The sequence below is a fragment of the Danio rerio genome, chromosome 4, assembly GCF_052040795.2.
Source record: "Danio rerio strain M-AB ecotype USA chromosome 4, GRCz13ab, whole genome shotgun sequence".
In the NCBI taxonomy this organism is placed as follows: Eukaryota; Metazoa; Chordata; class Actinopteri; order Cypriniformes; family Danionidae; genus Danio; species Danio rerio.
Window position 1 is genome coordinate 3,921,714 of NC_141024.2, and position 20,226 is coordinate 3,941,939.

At 35.1% G+C, this 20,226-nt stretch overlaps 1 protein-coding gene across 5 annotated transcripts in view; it reads left to right on the forward strand.

The window, feature by feature from the left end:
- Positions 1-20,226, forward strand: part of grm8a (glutamate receptor, metabotropic 8a) — a 264,665-nt gene that overhangs the window by 91,374 nt on the left and 153,065 nt on the right. For all 5 annotated transcript variants that reach the window (XM_087247588.1, XM_087247586.1, XM_087247587.2 and 2 more), the window contains 1 exon segment: positions 6,802-7,018. In XM_087247588.1, coding sequence (XP_087103714.1) covers positions 6,802-7,018 — 217 coding nt within the window.

The window sequence follows — 20,226 nt, forward strand, 5'->3', positions numbered from 1 at the left end:
CACACACACACGTCTCATCTATTCATACCACACATATATCCGACTCTATAGCAAATCAGTTTGTGTTGTCGCATACATGTAATCTTGACATACAAGATGCAGGAATCAATGCTGCTATAATTGCATGGTGTTATGTGTGTGTGTTTAAGGCCACGCTTGAATTTGCACTCATTGTTAGGGTCCGCGTCTGCCTTACGCCTCTGAATGTAGGACAATAAAGGTCTGAGGAAGGGTTAATTAGCAGCGCTGTTGAACATCTATCAGCTCTATTCAACAGATACCACACACACACACAGACACACACACTTTTCAAATGAATGGGCACGTGTGTTTGCGTATGATCAGATATCGTAATCCTGACATCCATGCTAGCATAATAACCTCTCTACCATGTGAAAACACAAAGAATATGTAAATCATTTCAAGTGCAATGCATTCTGGGAGTGTTGTGATGTAATTAGCTTCACCAACAATAGTTTTGTATACATAACAGTAGCAGAATGTTAGTCAGAAACATGCTAGCAATGCTGTGATATTTTTTTAAGCAGGAATATGTATTGTAATGTGTATGTATGACCATACACCCATAGTGCTTCGCAAACATAGGGGGGGTCTCTGCACTCCATCCCCAGTGTGTAGCATGCACTTGGATAATGCGACAGCAGCCACAGGACAATGGTGCCAGCTAGCTATTGGTGGAGTTGAGAGAGCCAATTCGGTGGATCGGGATGATTGGGATGATGGTAAGGGCTGATGGTGGATATTTAACCAGGACACTGGGGTTACACCTCTACTCTTTACAAGAACTGCCATGGAATTTTTAATGACCACAGAGAGTCACGGCCTCAGTGTAACATCCCATCCCAATCCCATGCTAAAACATGCTGTAAACAAGGTGACAGTCATGCTTGCAACAAAGCATGCTAGAAAATGTATTAAACATGTTAATAACTTGCTAAAATGACATTAGTATCTTTGTAAACACACAAACATGCTAAGAACTTGTCAAAGCATGAGCTGAAATGAGCTAAAACATTTTAATAGCATGACAGCAACATGCTATATGATACAAGTGCATGCATTTATATAAAAATAATGTGGACTTATCAACTAGCTAAAATTAAAAATAAAATAAAAATAAGCTTTTTCAAACTTAAATTGTTTAGTTAAAACTTTATTTCAGTTGAAGAGAGAGTTTTAGGGTGGTTTTCATTAAAGTAAACATACAATTGGTCCAGTTAATATGATCATAGTACATAAATAATGGCTTTAACAGTCTATTTATTTAACTGTGGATAAGTCAGTTGAAGATGGAAGGAAATGAACGCCATGCTGTTGCTTTGGGAGGCGTGAGACGCTCAAGACAGTTCTGGAGGTAATAATAATAATAATAATAATAATAATAATAATAATAACAACAACAACAACAATAAAATAATAATAATAATAATAATTAAAATGACAAAAAAAATTAATAATAATAAATAGTAAAAAATAATAATACATTATAAAACATTAAATAAAGCATAATTAATAAAATAATAAAATAGAAAAAATAATAAAATAGTACAATAAAACAACAACAACAACAACAACAATAATAATAATAATAATAAAAATAAAAATAACAAAAATAAAATAAAATAAAATAAAAATAATAAGAAGAAACAAAAATAGTACAACAATAATAATAAAATAATAATAATAATAAAAAATAATAACATAAAAATAACAATAAAATAATGAAACAGTAATAATAAAAAAAATGATATTAATAAAATGAGGGATTTTAGAAAGACCAAAACAACATTTCCGATGTTTTACAATGTGCTTGCTCTGCTGGTTTGTCCATTGATGCTATCCACCTATTAATGCACCTATTTTTATCATCACATGATCTCATCACGCCATTTTTAATGCGTATCCTGGAATTTAAAAGTGAGGGCGCCCATTTGTGATGATCTCTCCCTCATTAGCATATGACGTTAGTCTTGTTTTTGAATCTGCCACTATGCTGACACACGGGCATTTCTAGCACCGCCACTTCTGAAAAGAGCACGATGTCATTTGAATTTAAAGCAACAGTCACCAAAACTCCACAATTAGGATCAAAGCCTAAAAGGGTCAGTTTCCAGGAGTTATGAAACATTATTTCTGTGGTGTTTTGAGCTGAAACTTCACACTAGGGACATCAGAGACTTATTTTACATCTTTTGAAAATGGGCATAATAGGTCTTCTTAAGATGCTCTCATAATCCGTCACAAACATCTCCTTTTCCCCATAATATCTCTCATGTCTTCGGGTCTGTTTTGTCCCTCCATTGGCCATGATTTCTTCATGCAAATGTCTCAAATGTTGTGGCGTTTTCATGGATCATTCACGCTGATCTTCTTTTAAAACAGCTCATGCTGAGATCTTTATAGAAGTGCTTTTATCCAGCGCTGTCATAAGCCACAAACACTCAATATATATTCAGCTCAATATTGAAATCCTTTTCTCTAGCTCCTTCTACCATGTTTACACCTCTGCTGGAGCTGTAATGTGCTGGAGATTTGAGTTTAGAGTTTTCTTTGTAATTGTTTGGTAATTTAATGCAGCAATAGCTTGAGGAACTGTGGAGAAAGGGGATTACTTAGGATTAAGAGTTTATTAACTGTAAAAAGCAAACACTTATATGCACTTTTGTTCTCAGAGGACGGCTTTGCATCCTTTGCCCTGATATTATTATGAGCTATTAGAAGTTATGATAAAGTGACGAACACAAGGCACCGCATTTATTGCAATATTGAAACATTATTAAAAGGGTTTTAACTTTATTTTATTTGTCTAATTAAAAACTTCTGCAGGTAAACATATTTTCTAATGCTCTTAAATTTTTTTTTTAGGAAACATTTTGTGAAATGTGTATATATTTATTTATTTACACTACCGGTCAAAGGTTTATGGTCAGTGGGATTTTTAAATGTTTTAAAATAAGCTTCTCCTGCTCACCAAGCCTGCATTTATTCCATCTAAAATACTGTAGAAATTGTAAAATTGAGAAATGTTATTGCCCTACAAAATAACAGTTCAAAAGTAGTTTATAATTTAATTTAATAAGTTATTCCAGCAATTTTCATGATGGACTTTCAGCGTCATTACTCCACTCTTCAGAGTATTATTACTATTATTATTATTATTATTAATTATAATAATAATAAAAGCAATAATAACTGAAGTAGTTTTATTTAAGCTATATACAATAAGTATTAAATAAATATTTAATAAGTATTTAACAATTTAACTTTTTTATATTTGATAAATGCCGCCTTGATAAACAGAATAATTTTCTTTAAAAAATCATTAAAAAAAAACAGACTTTTGAAGGTAGTATATATTTATTTGTTTATTTATTAATTTATTCATTTTCTAATGCTTTTAATTTTTTCTAGGAAAAATTATTAACCCTCTGTGAAATGTATGTATATTTATTTATCTATTTGTTTATTTATTCATATATGTATTTATTTGTTTTCATAGATTATATATTAGCCATCTTGTTAAATTTTACAGGAGGGCTAATACACCCCCCCCCCCCCCCCCCCAAAAAAAAAACCCACACAAAATATAAATATAAATAAATAAATAAACATAAAAAATTCACAAGAATTTGTATATTTTTTATTCTTACAAAAACAAACAAATAAACAAACAAATAAACAACAAAAAAACCTTAAATAAATAAAGTACATAAATAAAAAATAATAATATTAAAATAAATAAAACATTATTTCTGTATGTAAATAAAAAAAAATAGTAGACTGCATTTTCTTGTAAAATATAACCCTTATGTATCATTTTGTACTGTAGTGTAACTCTTTATTATATTACTGAGTGATGGTGCTGTTCATTGTGCTTCAATTAATCAGCTGAAAATACAGTGTGTTCATCCCGCAATAAACAAAGAATTGTTGCTGATTTGATATGAGATCATTACTTTATACTCAAAAAATGCCTGTTTTTTTTTCTTTTTTCCCAGAAAGCAATATTTGTTTATTTTTAAAGTGTTATGCAATAAAAGAGGAGTTATTTTTCCTGCTTTTATGTATCTGGGCCTCTCGGGTGTTGTTTTATTTGCGTAGCCTTTCCTCATGAAGTATTCATGAGGCACGACTGCTATACTTGATGAAAGTTTGCTTTGCATTACGGTTAACCTTTTTAGGTGAGCAAACCGTGCAAGAGTTCACTTTTACTGTCTTAAACAGTGTGTCAGGCTTTGTGTTTAAAAAAATGATTTAAAACTAAATTAAAGTAAAAACTAACTAACTAAATATATAAATAAAAAGCTGAAAATCGATTTTAAAATATTAACAAAAACTGCAAACTGCTTAATAAAGCTACTTTATACTATAAAGACATATTACCAAAAAAAGACAGAACTACAACATTATAGTAAACTATAATGACATAAAAACAAAATAAAATACATTAATTGCAATTAAAAATATTAACAAGCTAAACTATTATCTCAATCAATTAATTATACAATTAAATACAAAAAAACAAAGCTTAAATTCAAGTAAGGTAAAAATAAATAAACAAACAAACAAACAAGTAAATACACAAATAAATAAATAAATAAATAAAGTAATTAATTAATTAATTAGTAAAAGTAAAAAGTAGTTAAATTGCAACTAAAATTGAAATACAGAAATCTTAATCCTAAACTCAAATGAATAGAAAAAATTAAATATATATATATATAAAAAAAAAAAAAAAAAAAAAAAAAAAAATATATATATATATATATATATATATATATATATATAATAAAATAAAAAAATAAACATATAAAATAAAAATAAATTAATAAATTATGTAATAAAAGAAAACATTTTTTTCATAATTTTTTATATTACAATTAATAATATGAAAGAAAATTAAGTATTAACGCAATCAACTGACTAACTGACTAACGCATTTAAAAACAAAAAACATAATCTAAAATTTAAGTGTACAGAAAATAAATAAATAAAATAAATAAACAATACAGTAAAAATAAAAAATAGATAATAAAATAAATTTAGATGCATACATACATTATAAAAGAAAAAAGAAAATAAATACATAATAAAAAATAAAACAAGTAAATAAATAAATAAATAAGTAAATTAATTAATTAATCAATAAAAATATATAAAAATAATTAAATTATAATTAGAAAATATGAACAAACTCATTCAATTACCTATGCAATTAAATAAAATAAAATAAAATCCTAAACTCAAGTGTACAGAAAAAAAAAAATAAATAATTAAAGTGCAGTTGAAAATATGAACAAGTTAAACTATTACCTTAAAAAATTTCTAGTACAATTAAATACAAAAAACTAAATCCTGAACGCAAGTGCAAAGTGTTACTTTTAGTGAACAGGAGGTTGGTGTGCCGCTGAGATTTATGGATTTATTTAATATAGTCAGTGTGGCATGAAGTTTTGACAGACAGGATGATTGTATATAGAAGAGGTTAAAGATGCTCTGGGCTCAATCTTTCTCAAGTGTTTTATCACTCAAGTGTTTAAGATGCACCTCACGTTCAGCTACACAAACACTCTTCAATCCAAACATCCCCGATGGCAAAACACAACACAATCACCTGCACTGAGCTCTTTAAGACATAAATAAAGAAACATTTAAACTGAGAGAGCATCAGAGAAACCTGTGTGTGAAGGACAATCATGATGCTCCATAAAAAGAGCTGTAAAATACTTCATTCTACATCATTGATTTACTTAGGGCTAGACACTGGATAAAAGTTAACCAACAGATATTTTGTCTCTCCTGATTTTATATTTTAAATTACTTTCAGCTCAATTTGTGTGTTCACACTTGGAAATTCATTCATTCGTTCGTTCATTCATTCATTCATTCATTCATTCATTCATTCATTCATTCATTCATTCATTCATTCATTCATTCATTCATTCATTTTCTTTTCGACTCAGTCCCTTTATTAATCTGGGGTAGCCACAGCAGAATGAGCCACAAACTTATCCAGCATATGTTTTAAGCAGTGTATACAAAAATAAATAAATAAGAAAAAAAAAAACAAAAAAAAAACAAAATAAAAAACAAAATAAAACACAAAGTAAAGTGAAGTAGTATAATATTAGTATATAATATTATATGAAGTATAATATAATATTATATGAAGTATATAAATTAAATTAAATTAAATTAAATTAAATTTTAAGAGAGTGTCTGGTTCAAAACTGGTGCAAGTGTCTCTTAAAGTGCAGAGAGATGAAAGAGTGCGTTTTCTACAGGTGGTTTGTCAGGCCCACTCACCTGTCTGAGGCACACTCAGAAATATGCAGTGTTTTTTATAGTGATATGGAGGGATTTTAAGAAAATGTCCGATACGAATGTGCAAAACTGGAGTGAGTGTCTGTTAAAGTGTCAGAGAGATGAAAGAGTGTTTTATACAGGTGGTTTGTCAAACCCACTCACCTGCCTGAGGCATACTCAGAAATGCTCAATGTTTAGAGGTTTATATGAGGTGTGGTGGGGAGGAAAAAGGGGGTCCTGATGTTTGGGAGCTTGGGTTGTGGATAATATTTCAGAGAGGGGGGTAAGATGATTGAAGTTGAGGGGTTTAACAGCTTGTGGAAAGAAACTGTTGAGTAGTCTACCCTACTAAATAAATGCATTGTTGCATGCAATACTCAGCAAAATGACGACATGCCAACACTACATCCCACAATTAATTTCCTTCTTCCCCCCACTGTGATTTCTGACAAGCATTTCTTCTTTCGTCTGCAGATTCCTCAGATCAGCTACGCATCCACCGCTCCGGAGCTCAGCGATAACACCCGCTACGACTTCTTTTCACGCGTCGTTCCACCGGATTCATACCAGGCGCAGGCCATGCTGGATATAGTGACGGCGATGGGCTGGAACTACGTCTCCACACTGGCTTCTGAAGGAAACTATGGGGAAAGTGGTGTGGAAGCGTTTGTGCAGATCTCCAGAGAAATGGGTAGGGCTGCTTTTTTATTAATGGCTTGAGGCATTGATGCTTTTAAACCAATCACACACTTCAAGAAACAAGTGCTGTTTTTAGATACTAAACCAGTATTGGGTACTTTATGGAGTGCGTGAGAATCAACTTGAATGATTTTTGCTCTAATTTGCAGTCTGGAAGAGTTGCTGATAATGGTTGAGCATGGTTTTTGTGTTTCATTAAAATGTATTAGTTATTAGTGGCACCGGTGGCCATTCAGGGAATAGATTTTTTTTTTGCATTCGCATTTGTGCACTCGTAAGTTAAAATAAAATGAAAACTTGTAAGTTAAAATAGACTGTATGTGATTAAATACATAACATACTCATAGAGAATATTTTAAGATTTCTTTCAACTTTATTGGAATTGTTATTAGCGACACCCGTGGCCATTCAGAGAATTGCAATTGTTTGTATTTTTTGACGTTTTCCCATTCATGCAGGTGTAATGTAAAATCGACTGCATGTGATTTAAATTACATGACCTACTTATGGAGAATATTTCAAGATTTCATTCAACTTTACTGGTTATTAGTGACACCGGTGGCCATTCAGGGAATTGCTTTTTTGTGGCGAATTTGCATTCATGCCCTTAACGTAAAATAGATTGTATGGTATTAAATTATATGACAGATTTCATTGAAGTTAATTGCAATTGTTATTAGCAACACCGGTGGCCATTCAGGGGATTGCATTTTTTAATTTTTTTTTGCTGAGTATTTGCATTTGTGCACTCTTTTAAACTTAAAACAGACTGTATGGGATTAAATTACATGACATACTCATAGAGAATATTTCGAGATTTCTTTTATTTTTATTGGAATTGTTATTAGCGACACCCATGGCCATTCAGGGAATTGCATTTATTTAAATTTTTTGGCGTATTCGCATTTATGCAGGTGTAATGTAAAATAGACTGCACGTGATTAAATTACATGACATATTCATGAAGAATATTTCAAGATTTCATTTAACTTTATTGGCTATTAGTGACACCGGTGGCCATTCAGGGAATTGCATTTTTTTATTGCAAATTTGCATTTGTGCGCTCTTTTAACGTAAAATAGACAGTATAGGATGAAACTAATTGACACACTGATGGAGAATATATTAAGATTTAATTCAAGTTAATTGGAATTGTTATTAGCAACACCGGTGGCCATTCAGGGAATTGCATTTTCATTTTTTTTCATGTATTCGCATCTGTGAAGTCGTTACATCTGACTGTATGTGATTAAATTACATGACATACTGATGGAGAATATTTCAAAATTTCATTCAAATTTATTGGTTATTAGTGACACTGGTGGCCATTTGTGTAGTTTACATTTCTGCACTCGTAACATAACAGACTGTATGGGATTGAATTACATGACATACTCATAGAGAATATTTCAAAATTTCATTCAATTGTTTGTAGCAACACCAGTGGCCACTCACAGTATTGCATTTATTTTTATAATTTGGTGTGTATTCGCGTTTGTGTAGTCGTAACGTAATGTAGACCTCATGTGATCAAATTACAGGACATCCTCATGGAGAATATTTCATTTAAATTTGTTGGAATTGTAATTAGTGACACCGGTGGTCATTCAGGGAATTGCATTTGATTATTTTGCATGTAGTCTGTATGTGATTAAATTACATGACATAATCATAGAGAATATTTAAAAATATAGGGAATTGCATTTTTTTGTAATGTAAAATAGACTGTATGGGAGTAAATTACATCACATACTCATGAAGAAGATCTGTTTAGTTTGACTAGAAGTACTAGGAAGTTGAAAGAAAAACCTTTGCATTGATAAACTAATAACAAACATCCAGACATCATTCAAATTGAGAGCAGTGTTTAAATGAATATATGTGTTATGCTCTTGCTTTTCAGTGAACATAAGATACAGAAAACAGTTCAAAAGGAATCTGATCAGCGTGATTCGAATATGTCGAACAGATGAGCTCATTAAAACCACAGTTAGGATTGTTTGATTATAAAGTATATTTAAGGCTCTCATGAGTGTAAGCATTACATCCTTCTGATTTTTTTTTCAGCAAAACAAGCGTGAGACCTTCACATAAAAATCTGCCTATAGGCTTTCTAGACAATCTAGGAGTCTGAGGAATCTCATAAGTTTAGCTGTTCACACAGGCAATAAATAGCGATTAATGCATGAAAATGATTAATTAATTCCCTTTAATATTGTTTTCAGAATGCCAGCACAGAAACACCATTCATGAAATGCTCAGAAAACATTCAAAAGTAATTCTCATCAAAATGAATAAAAGGAATGTTTCATTAACATTGACATAGCTAAGATTCTAAATATTAAAAAGATTTTAAAAAACTCACTAAAAACATTTTAAAAGGACTAAAAATTCATAACGACTGACTGTATGTGATTAAATTACATGACATACTGATGGTGAATATTTCAAGATTTCATTCAAATTTATTGGTTATTAGTGACACTGGTGGCCATTTGTGGAGTTGCATTTCTTTAGCATGTATTCACATTCCTGCACTCATAACGTAACTTAAGACTGTATGAGATTAAATTACATGACATACTCATAGAGAATATGTCAAAATTTCATTTAACTGTTAGTCGCAACACCAGTGGCCATTCTCAGTATTGCATTTATTTTTATAATTCGGCGTGTATTCGCGATTGTGTAGTTGTAAAGTAATGTAGACCGTAATGTGGTCATTCAGGGAATTGCATTTGATTAATGCATGAAAATTATTTATTTATCCCCTTTAATATTGTTTTCAGAATGCCAGCACAGAAACACCATTCATGAAATGCTCAGAAAACATTCAAAAGTAATTCTCATCAAAATGAATAAATGGAATGTTTCATTAACATTGACATAGCTAAGATTCTAAATATTAAAAAGATTTTAAAAAAACTCACAAAAAACATTTTAAAAGGACTAAACAGTTGATTTGAATACAGGAGTGAATTCCCTAAATTATTGTTTCCTGTCTCGATTCCTGGTGCAACAATTAACGTGGTAAACAACAACATTCTTGTATGGTTTTATATAGGTTTTTTCTCCTCAAAGTAATGTGGGAATGTAAGTTATCATATGCATTTGTTTAAATGGCAGAACATGTCTTTGGGTGCACTCACACTATGCTATTCAAAATGTGCCCAGGCGAGTTTCCCGGTTAGTTTGACAAGTGTGAGTGCTCCAAATCAAGCCGAGGTACAGTTCAGTTGGACGGTTCTGGTTCGGTTGGAAGAGATGTGCCAGAGCGCGCGTCAGCTCACTCACTGCACGTCATTCATTCTATCGGTCATCGGCACGGTTCAAGGCAACTGTAGCTAGTGTGAGTGTGCCGTTTTTTTGTCAAGCCCACTCACCTGTGCGAGTGTTAATGAGTCAAGATGTATCATGTGATTTCTTGTACTATAGAATAAATAAAGATAAGTGTGTGATTTGAATAGATCTGAAAGCACGCGCCGGAGATTTACTGCTAATCACAAACACTTGGTCGGCTTTTTCTGGCGAAATGTGCATGGCAATCACCTCAGTCTAATGGTACAGCCCTGAATTGATTGAGTTGTTTTGTTTATGATGCATTATTTTCAAACTCTCCCCAAAGTCAGCAAGTGAATATTGGTGTTGCATTATAAGCATGTTCCGATTTTAAAAGTCGTGCATTGTGTTCCAGCCTCGGTTAAGCAGGGGAAGCACATTATTATTCTTATCTTGCTCATTCTTATCTGCTCAACGTGTGCAGGAGTTGAATCCGTTTAATTAATTCTCAGTTGTTAAACTCAGGATGAGCGAGGATTATGCTGGTTTTCGTAGTGTAGTGTTTCTGAACCACCGGGTACCCTGGTGGCTCTCTGCTCTTTCACGTATTGACCGGAATGCCATGGATGTTTTGTTGGTGCTCGGGACAAGGAGTGTTCTGCTGTTTTCTGTCCGTTCAGTGGATGTTGACATTGCTCACAGAGGGCAAAGGCGATGTAGACTGACCACTGGGACACAAGTGTTTGTTGTCCACGCAGCATTGAGAGAATTAGCAGAGTCTTGCAGAAAAACCAGTGGAGTGAAACACAATCTTGACTTTAGCAATTGCTCTACTTTGGCTTGTGGTTTTTCAGCGCAAAAGTACACCTTATTTCCTTTTTTCTGTTAAAAACTTTGACCTGAGAGCAATGATAGCTAATCGCATTAAATATATCAACTGTTTAAACCAAACAAACTAATTCCCCAGCAGAAAACACATTGTTTATGTTCATACTATTATTACATCTATATTATACATTTGTAGAATGTCCCAAAGCCTTCTGACCAATCAGACCAAACTGGGCCAGTTGATCAATCAGGGCAAACTGACCAATTACAGTAGATTGAATCATCTGGCCAATCACCAAAGACTGAGCCAGAAGAAAATCACTGCAGATTGAGCCAACTGACCAATTACAGCAGACTTAGGCTAGCTGAACAGTAAGTTCAGACTAAGCCTACTAATGATTGACAACAGACTGGATGAGCAGACTAGTAATAGCAGAACGGCTGAATCAACTGACGAATCACAGCAGCCTGAGCCAGCTGACCAATCAGTGCAGAGTATGTCAAACTGACTAATTAGAGCAGAGTGAACTATCTGACAAATCACAATAGACTATGCAAACCTGACTAATCACAGCAGGCTCTGGCCATCTGAGCATTCAGAGCAGACTGAGCCAGATGACCAATCACAACGGATTGGGATATATGACCATTCAGAGGAAACTGAGGCCCTATGTCCAATCAGAACAAAGTACACTAACCTGACCAATCACAACAGACTAAGGCTATCTGACCAAGTTAGTTAATCATCAATTAACATTGAGCCGTCTGACCAATGACAAAATGCTGAATGAGCTGACCAATTATTACACTAAATTGAATCATCTGGCCAATCACAACATGCGTATCTACCTGACCAGCAGATCAGAGCAGACTACATCAAACTAACTAATCAGAGCAGATTAAACTGTCTGACCAATCACAATAGATTATGCCAACCTGACCAATCACAGCAGATTTGGGCCATCTGACCATTCAGAGAAGACTGAGCCAGTTGGCCTATCAGAATGGGATCAGATGACCAATCAGAATAGACTCAACCAGCCTAAACAGACTGGATTTGCTGACTGGATGACAAATTAGAGAAAGCTAAGCCAGCGGACTAATAAAAACAGAGTGGGACCAGATGACCAATCAGAACAGACTACACCAACCTGACCAATCACAACAGTCTGAGACCATCTGACCAATCACATCAGACCAATCATAACAGACCAGATGTGCTGATCGGATGACAAATCAGAGAAAACTAAGTCAGTTGACTAATCAGAACAGAATGGGACCAGATGACCAATCAGAACGGAATACACCAACCTGACCAATCACAATAGTATGAGACCATCTGACCAATCACATCAGACCAATCGTAACAGACCAGATGTGCTGATTGTATGACAAATCATAGAAAACTGAGCCAGCTGACCAATCAGAATAGAATGGGAACAGATGACCAATCAGAACAGACTACACCAACCTGACCAATAACAACAGACTGAGTCAGCAGATCTATCATGCCAGAAGCTTTATATATATATATATATATATATATATATATATATATATATATGGAATTGAAAGAGGCCAGAACTCCAGCCAGTGCATGGGGAAAAAGGTTGCATTGAAGTTTAAAAGATGTAAATATATTCTTCTATACCACATAAATGAAACGATGTACTCATAAAACAACTTAATATTGGCACTTTTATATCCCTTGAAACAAACTATCTGCCCAAGTAGCCATGCAAACTGGATGGAAGTCTCTAAAGTGTCTACTATAGTCTGTTAACCTCATCCTCCACAAGACTGATGGTGATGACCACTATTAAGTGCCCTAGAGTCTCCATAAAGACGTGCAGCTGAAGAGAAGCAGGGGAAACGGGGTGAGAGGATGTGGATGGACAAACATATAATGACAGGCTTTAACACGCAGTCCCTCCTCCGCTAAACCCCTTCTACGCTACAGTCCTCCCCCTTTCCTCTCTCTGCGTGCTGGAATTATAGCTATTACCAGAGACCCCGCTGCTCTGCAAATGCAAATATCACACAGCTGTACTAATCGCATGGTTTAATTGTGCATTAAAAATTCATGAGCGATGGCACACATTTGTGTAATAACATCCACTTTAGCATCCTCCGGACTCCAGTGTTTACCATCACACGCTACTTAGTAACTGTTGCTACCCAAAGCTACTAGCCAAGCACAATTTAGAGCAGTTAACTGCAGCCTAGTCTGAAGCTAACGGTTTGAGAAAGCAGTCCTAGCTTGTGTTTGTTTGTTCGTACGTTTGTTCGTTCATTCATTCATTCATTCATTCATTCATTCATTCATTCATTCATTCATTCATTCATTTGTTCAATTGTTTAATTGTTTGTTCGTTTTTTCTTAAGTTTGTTTGTTTATTCATTCATTTGTTTATTTATTTGTTTGTTTGTTCGTTTGCTCATTCTGTCATTTGTTCAATTGTTCATTCTTTTGTTCATTCTTATAGTCATTTGTTCTTTCATTCGTTTGTTTATTCATTTGTTCATTCATTGATTCATTTGTTTATTCGTTTATTTGTTCATTCTTTTGTCCATTCATTCATTTGTACGTTTGCTCATTTGTTCGTTCATTGATTGATTTGTTCAGTTGTTCATTCGTTCATTCGTTTATTATCGTCTTCATATTTGTTCATTCGTTCCTTGATTACTTCTTTTGTTCATCTGTTCATATTCATCCATTCGATTGTTTGTTCATTTGTTTGTATTCATTTAGCCATTAGTTTGTTTATTCATTCACTCATTTGTTCATTAATTCATTCCTTCGCTCATTCGTTCATTCAGTCGTTTGTTTGCCTATTCGTTTGTCCGCTCGTTCGTCTGTTGGTTAATCCTTTCGTTCGGCCATTTGTTTGTTCATTCATTCATTCATTTATTCATTCGATCATCCTTTTGTTCGTTTGTTCGTCCGTCCGTTTGTATGTCCGTCCGTTTGTACGTCCGTCCGTTTGTAGATTCGTTTGTTCGTTCATTCGTCTGTTCATTTGTCCGTTCATTTGTTCCTTTCCTCCTTCCTTTATGTGTTCAATTGTTAATTTGTTCGTTTGTTCGTTTGTTCAAAAAACCTCTCTAAAACTCTCTAACCTCTCTAAAACTCTCTACCCACTAGCTACAAGACTTACAGTAGTACAACTGTAAGAAACACAATGTTAAGCTTAACTTTGTTAAGCTTGACAAAGTCATGCTTTAACTATTTTTTTTTGCATTAAAATGTGAATATACAGCAGTATCATTGTCTTTTTCAGACCGCGGATGAGTCTTTTTTCTTCATGCATTGCATTTCCCAATGTGCAGTTTGACATGGAGACAAAAGAATTGAACAAGCGTGCAATTAACCGCTAACTGAATGTCATACAACAAGCGGATGAAAAGTCAATAGCTTTGCAACAGCAAATTTGCCCTCATTGTAGTTTTCCGCTAATGGCCAAGACGAGATCTTGTCACTACTTCAGGAAAATCTCTGTGCATCAGATAGCAGTTGCCCTTTTGAGGCTATAAACATTAACCCCAGTTTATTCCACAAACTTTGGGCTCAATTAAGGGCCATTTTCAGTCTTGTGCACGCTTGTGTTTTCCATCTGAGAGCGAATCGATGTCTTGACCTAGCAGTTTGGGTTTGAGCTGTAGTTTTCGTCATAGCTGGCCAGACTCATCTAGTTTAATGGTTTTATAGGGGTTTTGAACCCTTCCATCACGGATAAGCTGGCAGTCCTGCTGAATTAGCTCAGACAAACAGTCCCAATATTCTCACAGTGAAGTTATTTGTCTTTCTTCAATTTAAAAGAACAAAAATACCTTTGGATTGGTGCACTGTTAACAAGCATTGATGCCATGTTTATGAGTATATATACATAAATGAGTACACCTCCTTTAAAAAATGAGTATTTTAATGGCTTTTTTCAGTGAATATATGTAATATATTATGGTGCATTTGAAAAGGACCTATTTATTAAACATTTCTATTTATTAAAATATTGTTTTATTCACCAAACATCTTTAGAAATAGAAAGATTATGCATTTAAATTAAAGTGAAATATTGCACAAGAAATTACAAACTACAACTAAGTTGCAACTACATTTTACATTTCAAGAGTTCACACTTAGATAACGCTTGACACTGTTAGCAGGTTTGGCATGCTGTCCCAGGAGAGAACCCTGAGCTGGGAGATAGATGAGCCCAAGGCTCCCACCTGGTCAATGAGCATTAAGAGGGGTATGAGATCAGGTAGTTCTCGAGAGCTTCCCCTGTTCCTTGAATAATAAGACGGCTCTGTAGGAATAGGCCGTCTACCGCACTAGTGCAAGCACTTAGAGAAGCTTAGCATTAGGTGCTTGACACTGTTATTTTTTTATTTAATTCACTTGTGTTACATGTTTTTAGGCTGTGGGAGGAAACAGACTATCCTGGGGAAACCCACACCAGCACAAAGAGAACATGCAAACTCTGCACAGATATGATGACTGGCCTAGCTAGGACTTGAACCAGCGACCTTTTTGCTGTGAGGCAGCAGTGCTAGCACTGAGCCGCCTTGTCGCCCGATCCTAGATTAAGAAGGAGGAAGAAGGAATGGATGGGGGGAGTCTTCCAAAACGAAGATAGGAAGCAAAGTTAGGCTGGAGATTTTTATTTAATTTGGAATAATCCGATTGGCTAGCTAATGATTACTGATAGGGACCAGCTGCGGTCAATCATATCACATGCTCCTCTCAAAATGAGTTTGTGAAACTTCACATATTTTTTTAGTTTATCTTGATTTTTCCTATTTATTAAAATTTTGTTCAATATTTTCCCCTAACATTTAAATTTGGGTGTAATTTTACTACCCAGTGGTGTACTAAATATTTTGTTAGATTAGCTCCAGATTTGGCTTTATCTATAATGACTAATCTATAATGACTAATCTATAATGTGTGGTGGATGAGGAGATTACCCCCCCCCCCCCCAAAAAAAAATGTGTAAAGCGATTTGAGTGTCCAGAAAAGCGCTGTATAAATGTAAGGAATTATTATTATTCTATTGAAAATTTATATTTAAAAGAGATATCTATACATAATCTGATTTAGTTTGAGATGATGACAAAGTCTAATCTAGTCTTCAGTTCTACCTGAAATATATTCAAGTTTTTAGAAAAAAAAATGCGTGTTTACCTGATGGATCAAACATTTCTAATAAGTTCAGCTTTGCCAAACAAACTTCATAATGGTCTAAATTGGTTTGACATTTGACAGACATGGCATCACCTTCTGTGTGCTTACAGTATATGTGAATATTGCAGAAGCTCCTCTTCATACTAGCAGCACCATACTGTGTGTGTGTGTGTGTGTGTGTGTGTGTGTGTGTGTGCCCGTGTGTGTGTTTTGTTCTGGTAGGTGACAGTTTTATCATTTGTGAGCTTGTAGGTTCTATAAAACTCTTTAACCTCTGGAAATTCATATTAATAATCATGGCGACAGCTGCCAGGATGGGGTTAGTGAGCACCGTTCTCTGAGGAGCAAGTAGCAATAGATGCTAATAGACATTAGCCTTAATTAACATACCAATGGGCCATAGATAATTGCATTTATGTCTGTCGTGGGATTTCCCAGTAGTTTTGGAAAGCTAAGAGAAATGGCCATTTCAGCGTGGTGGATTGAATCCCAAAGAAATTTGATATGCAGACTGAATCCCAAAAATTGTATATGCAGTATATTCCACTATTCTTACAGTACCGATATCTGAGCATTCTTAAATCAAGACACACTAGTTAATAACAAAAAATACAAGCTTAAAGGGACAGATCACCCCAAAATGAAAATTCTGTCATCATATATGTACCTTTGGCATATTCCAAACCTTTATGTAGATATTTTGAAGACATTTAATATATTTTAAAGAAGATATTTTGAAGAATGTTTGAAACTGGTAACCATTCACTACCATATTATAAATATACTGTGGATTTCAATGGTTACCAGTTTCCAAATTTTTAACATATCTTCTTTGTGTTTATTCATTCAGCTTAGTCCCTTTATTCATGAGTGGTTTCCACAGCGGAATGAACCGCCAACTATTCCGGCATATGTTTTACCCCGTCGATGCCCTTCCAGCTGCAACCCAGTGCTGAGAAACATCCATACACACTCGTTCACACTTATACACTATGGACAATTTAGCCTACCCAATTCACCTATACCGAATGTCTTTGGACTGTGGGAGAAACCGGAGCACCCGGAGGAAACCCACGCCAACACGGGGAGAACATGCAAACTCCACACAGAAAGGGCAGCTGGCACAGCCGGGACTCGAACCAGGGACCTTCCTGCTGTGAGGCGACATTGCTAACCACTGAGCCACCATGCCGCCCTCTTTTGTGTTCATCAAAAAAAAAAAAAAAAAAAGAAAACCAAAAAGGTTTGGAACCACTGTAGGAAGAGTAAATTATGAGTGCATTTTATTTTTGGGGTAAACTAACTATTTATTAAGTAATAAATATTTAATAACTATTTATTGGTATTATTAAAACGACATCAGAATTAAAAGTGAGATTAAAGCTGGTAAGATAGTCAACAATGACAGAGTCGCCTAACATTATCTAAACGTTTCCCTCTGATATAAAATCAATGTTAAGTTTGCAATTGAGCAGCACTCTGGTCATGTCATGTTGTTAAATTAAATAAACTCAAATTTCCGTTCAGTCTTAACAAATAAAGGATAGCTCTAGTGTTCATTTTAAAGATATCTACGTATTTATTTAGGAAACATACTGTTTACCACACACTCAAAAATAGCTTTTGCTGCTTGTTCAAACTATTTATTTTAAATTAGTTGAAACATCACAATCCTTTAGGTTTTTTTTTTGGCACAACTTAATTGTTTTTTTTTTTTTTTGTTCAATCTACTTAAATTAGTTAAAATGATCAAGTTAATTTAATTAATTTGTGTTGGGACAACATGAAGGACTTGTGTGGAACCCTGAATTTTTTGCAGTGCACAGTAAAAGATGCTGGGTGCCATACTACTGATTTGTGTTGGGACAACATGAAATAATTAAGTTAACTTATTAGTTTTTACAAATTTAAGTGGATTGAACCTAAAACAATTAAGTTAATAAAAACACTCAAGCATTGAGTTGCTTGAGCTCATTTTAAATGAGTTCATTCATTCATTCCTTCGGCTTAGTCTCTGATTTATAAGAGGTCGCTACAGAGGAATGAACCACCAACTATTCCAGCATATGTTTTACACCGCGGATGCCCTTCCAGCCGCAACCCAGTACTGGGAAACACCCATACACACTCACTTCCACACACACACACACACACACACACACACACACACACACACACACACACACACACACACACACACACACACTCATACACTACAGCCAATTTTGTTTATTCAATTCACGCCAACTTGGGGAGACCATGCAAACTCCACACAGAATTACCATTTGGCCCAGCCGGGACTCGAACCAGTGACATTCTTGCAGTGCGTCAACAGCGCTAACCACTAAGCCACCGTGCCGCCTTCATACACTTATATATCAATGAAATTACAGCTATTTTTTTCTAGTGCAGTTGCACCATGACGCCTTCTCCAGTTTTCCTACCGACTCCACCTCATCTAAATGCCACATCTCTAATGTCAGAAACCCTATCTGGGATGTGTTTTTGCCGTTTTGGCCATCTGTTCTCCCTTGTGGCCTCCACCAGACTTCACTTTGGCAGCCGTCAGCGCAGGTCACAACCCCAGAATAACAGAGGCCTGTGTTTAATCTATAGACGGAGTTTGGGCTTCCTGGGAATGTAATGGCTTCATTAGGCCCTTTAAACAGGGCAGACGTGTTTCTGGAGTCCTGTGGGACGCCAGCCCGGCCTGCCCTGCACCTCGGAGATCCGGAAGCGTATAATGTGCTCGGCAGAGGCTTCATTAGAGCTGGTCTGGACGCATACAGCCGAGCCGGTTACCTATGATGCCTGCTTTAAATGGAGACAGTACTGTATATATGAAGGGAATGTGTCAGTCTTGATTTGTCCAGCATGCTTTAGGGCTTGATGTGAATGCATGTCTGGACTTTTTGAATGGCGGAGTGAGAGAGAGAGAGTTTAAAAACATCAAACGAGTGAGGAGAAAAGCTCATTCATTTATCTTCTTTTGGCTTAGTCTCTTATTTATCAGGGGTCACCACAGTGGAATGAATCGTCAACTATTTCAGCATACGCTTTATGCAGTGAATGCCCTTCCAGCCACAACTCAGTACTGGGAAACACATGTACACTCTCGCATTCACACACAGACTCATACACTTTGGCCAATTTAGTTCATCCAATACATCCAGTTGGACTGCGGGGAAACCAGCACACCCGGAGGAAACCCACGTCAACATGAGGAGAACATCCACAAGAAGAGAAGCTTTTGCTGATATTTTATTTGGGTTTTAAAAACGCACAGCATAGCGTGAGGTCCACATGATGCTATATTATTAATGTTTCCATCAAATTTTTCTTTTATTTTGTAGTTTTTGAACACAGAAAAACATACCGTAGACAATCAGCTTATAGCAACGTGCATAGATATACATGTAATAACCAAAATACAGATTGTTAAATAACAGTTTTAATAATAGTGCCAGCAATAACAACTATAGTGTTAACTTAACTGAAGAGTTAAGACAAGGACAAACTAAAATAAACATTCAATTATTCATTTTCTTTTCGGCTTAGTCCCTTTATTAATCTGGGGTCACCACAGTGGAATGAACCACCAACTTTTCCAGCATATGTTTTACGCAGCGGATGCCCTTCCAGCTGCAACCCATCTCTAGCAAACAACCATACACACTCATTCACACTCATACTCTATGGACAAATGAGCCTACCCAATTCCCATGTACCCCATGTCTTTGGACTGTGGGGGAAACCGGAGCACCCGGAGGAAACCCATGTGAACGCAGGGAAACATGCAAACTCCAAACAGAAACGCCAACTGACCCAGCCAAGGCTTGAACCAGCGACCTTCTTGCTGTGAGGCGACATACATATGCATAAAACTAATTTCCAAACCAAAAAAGGCA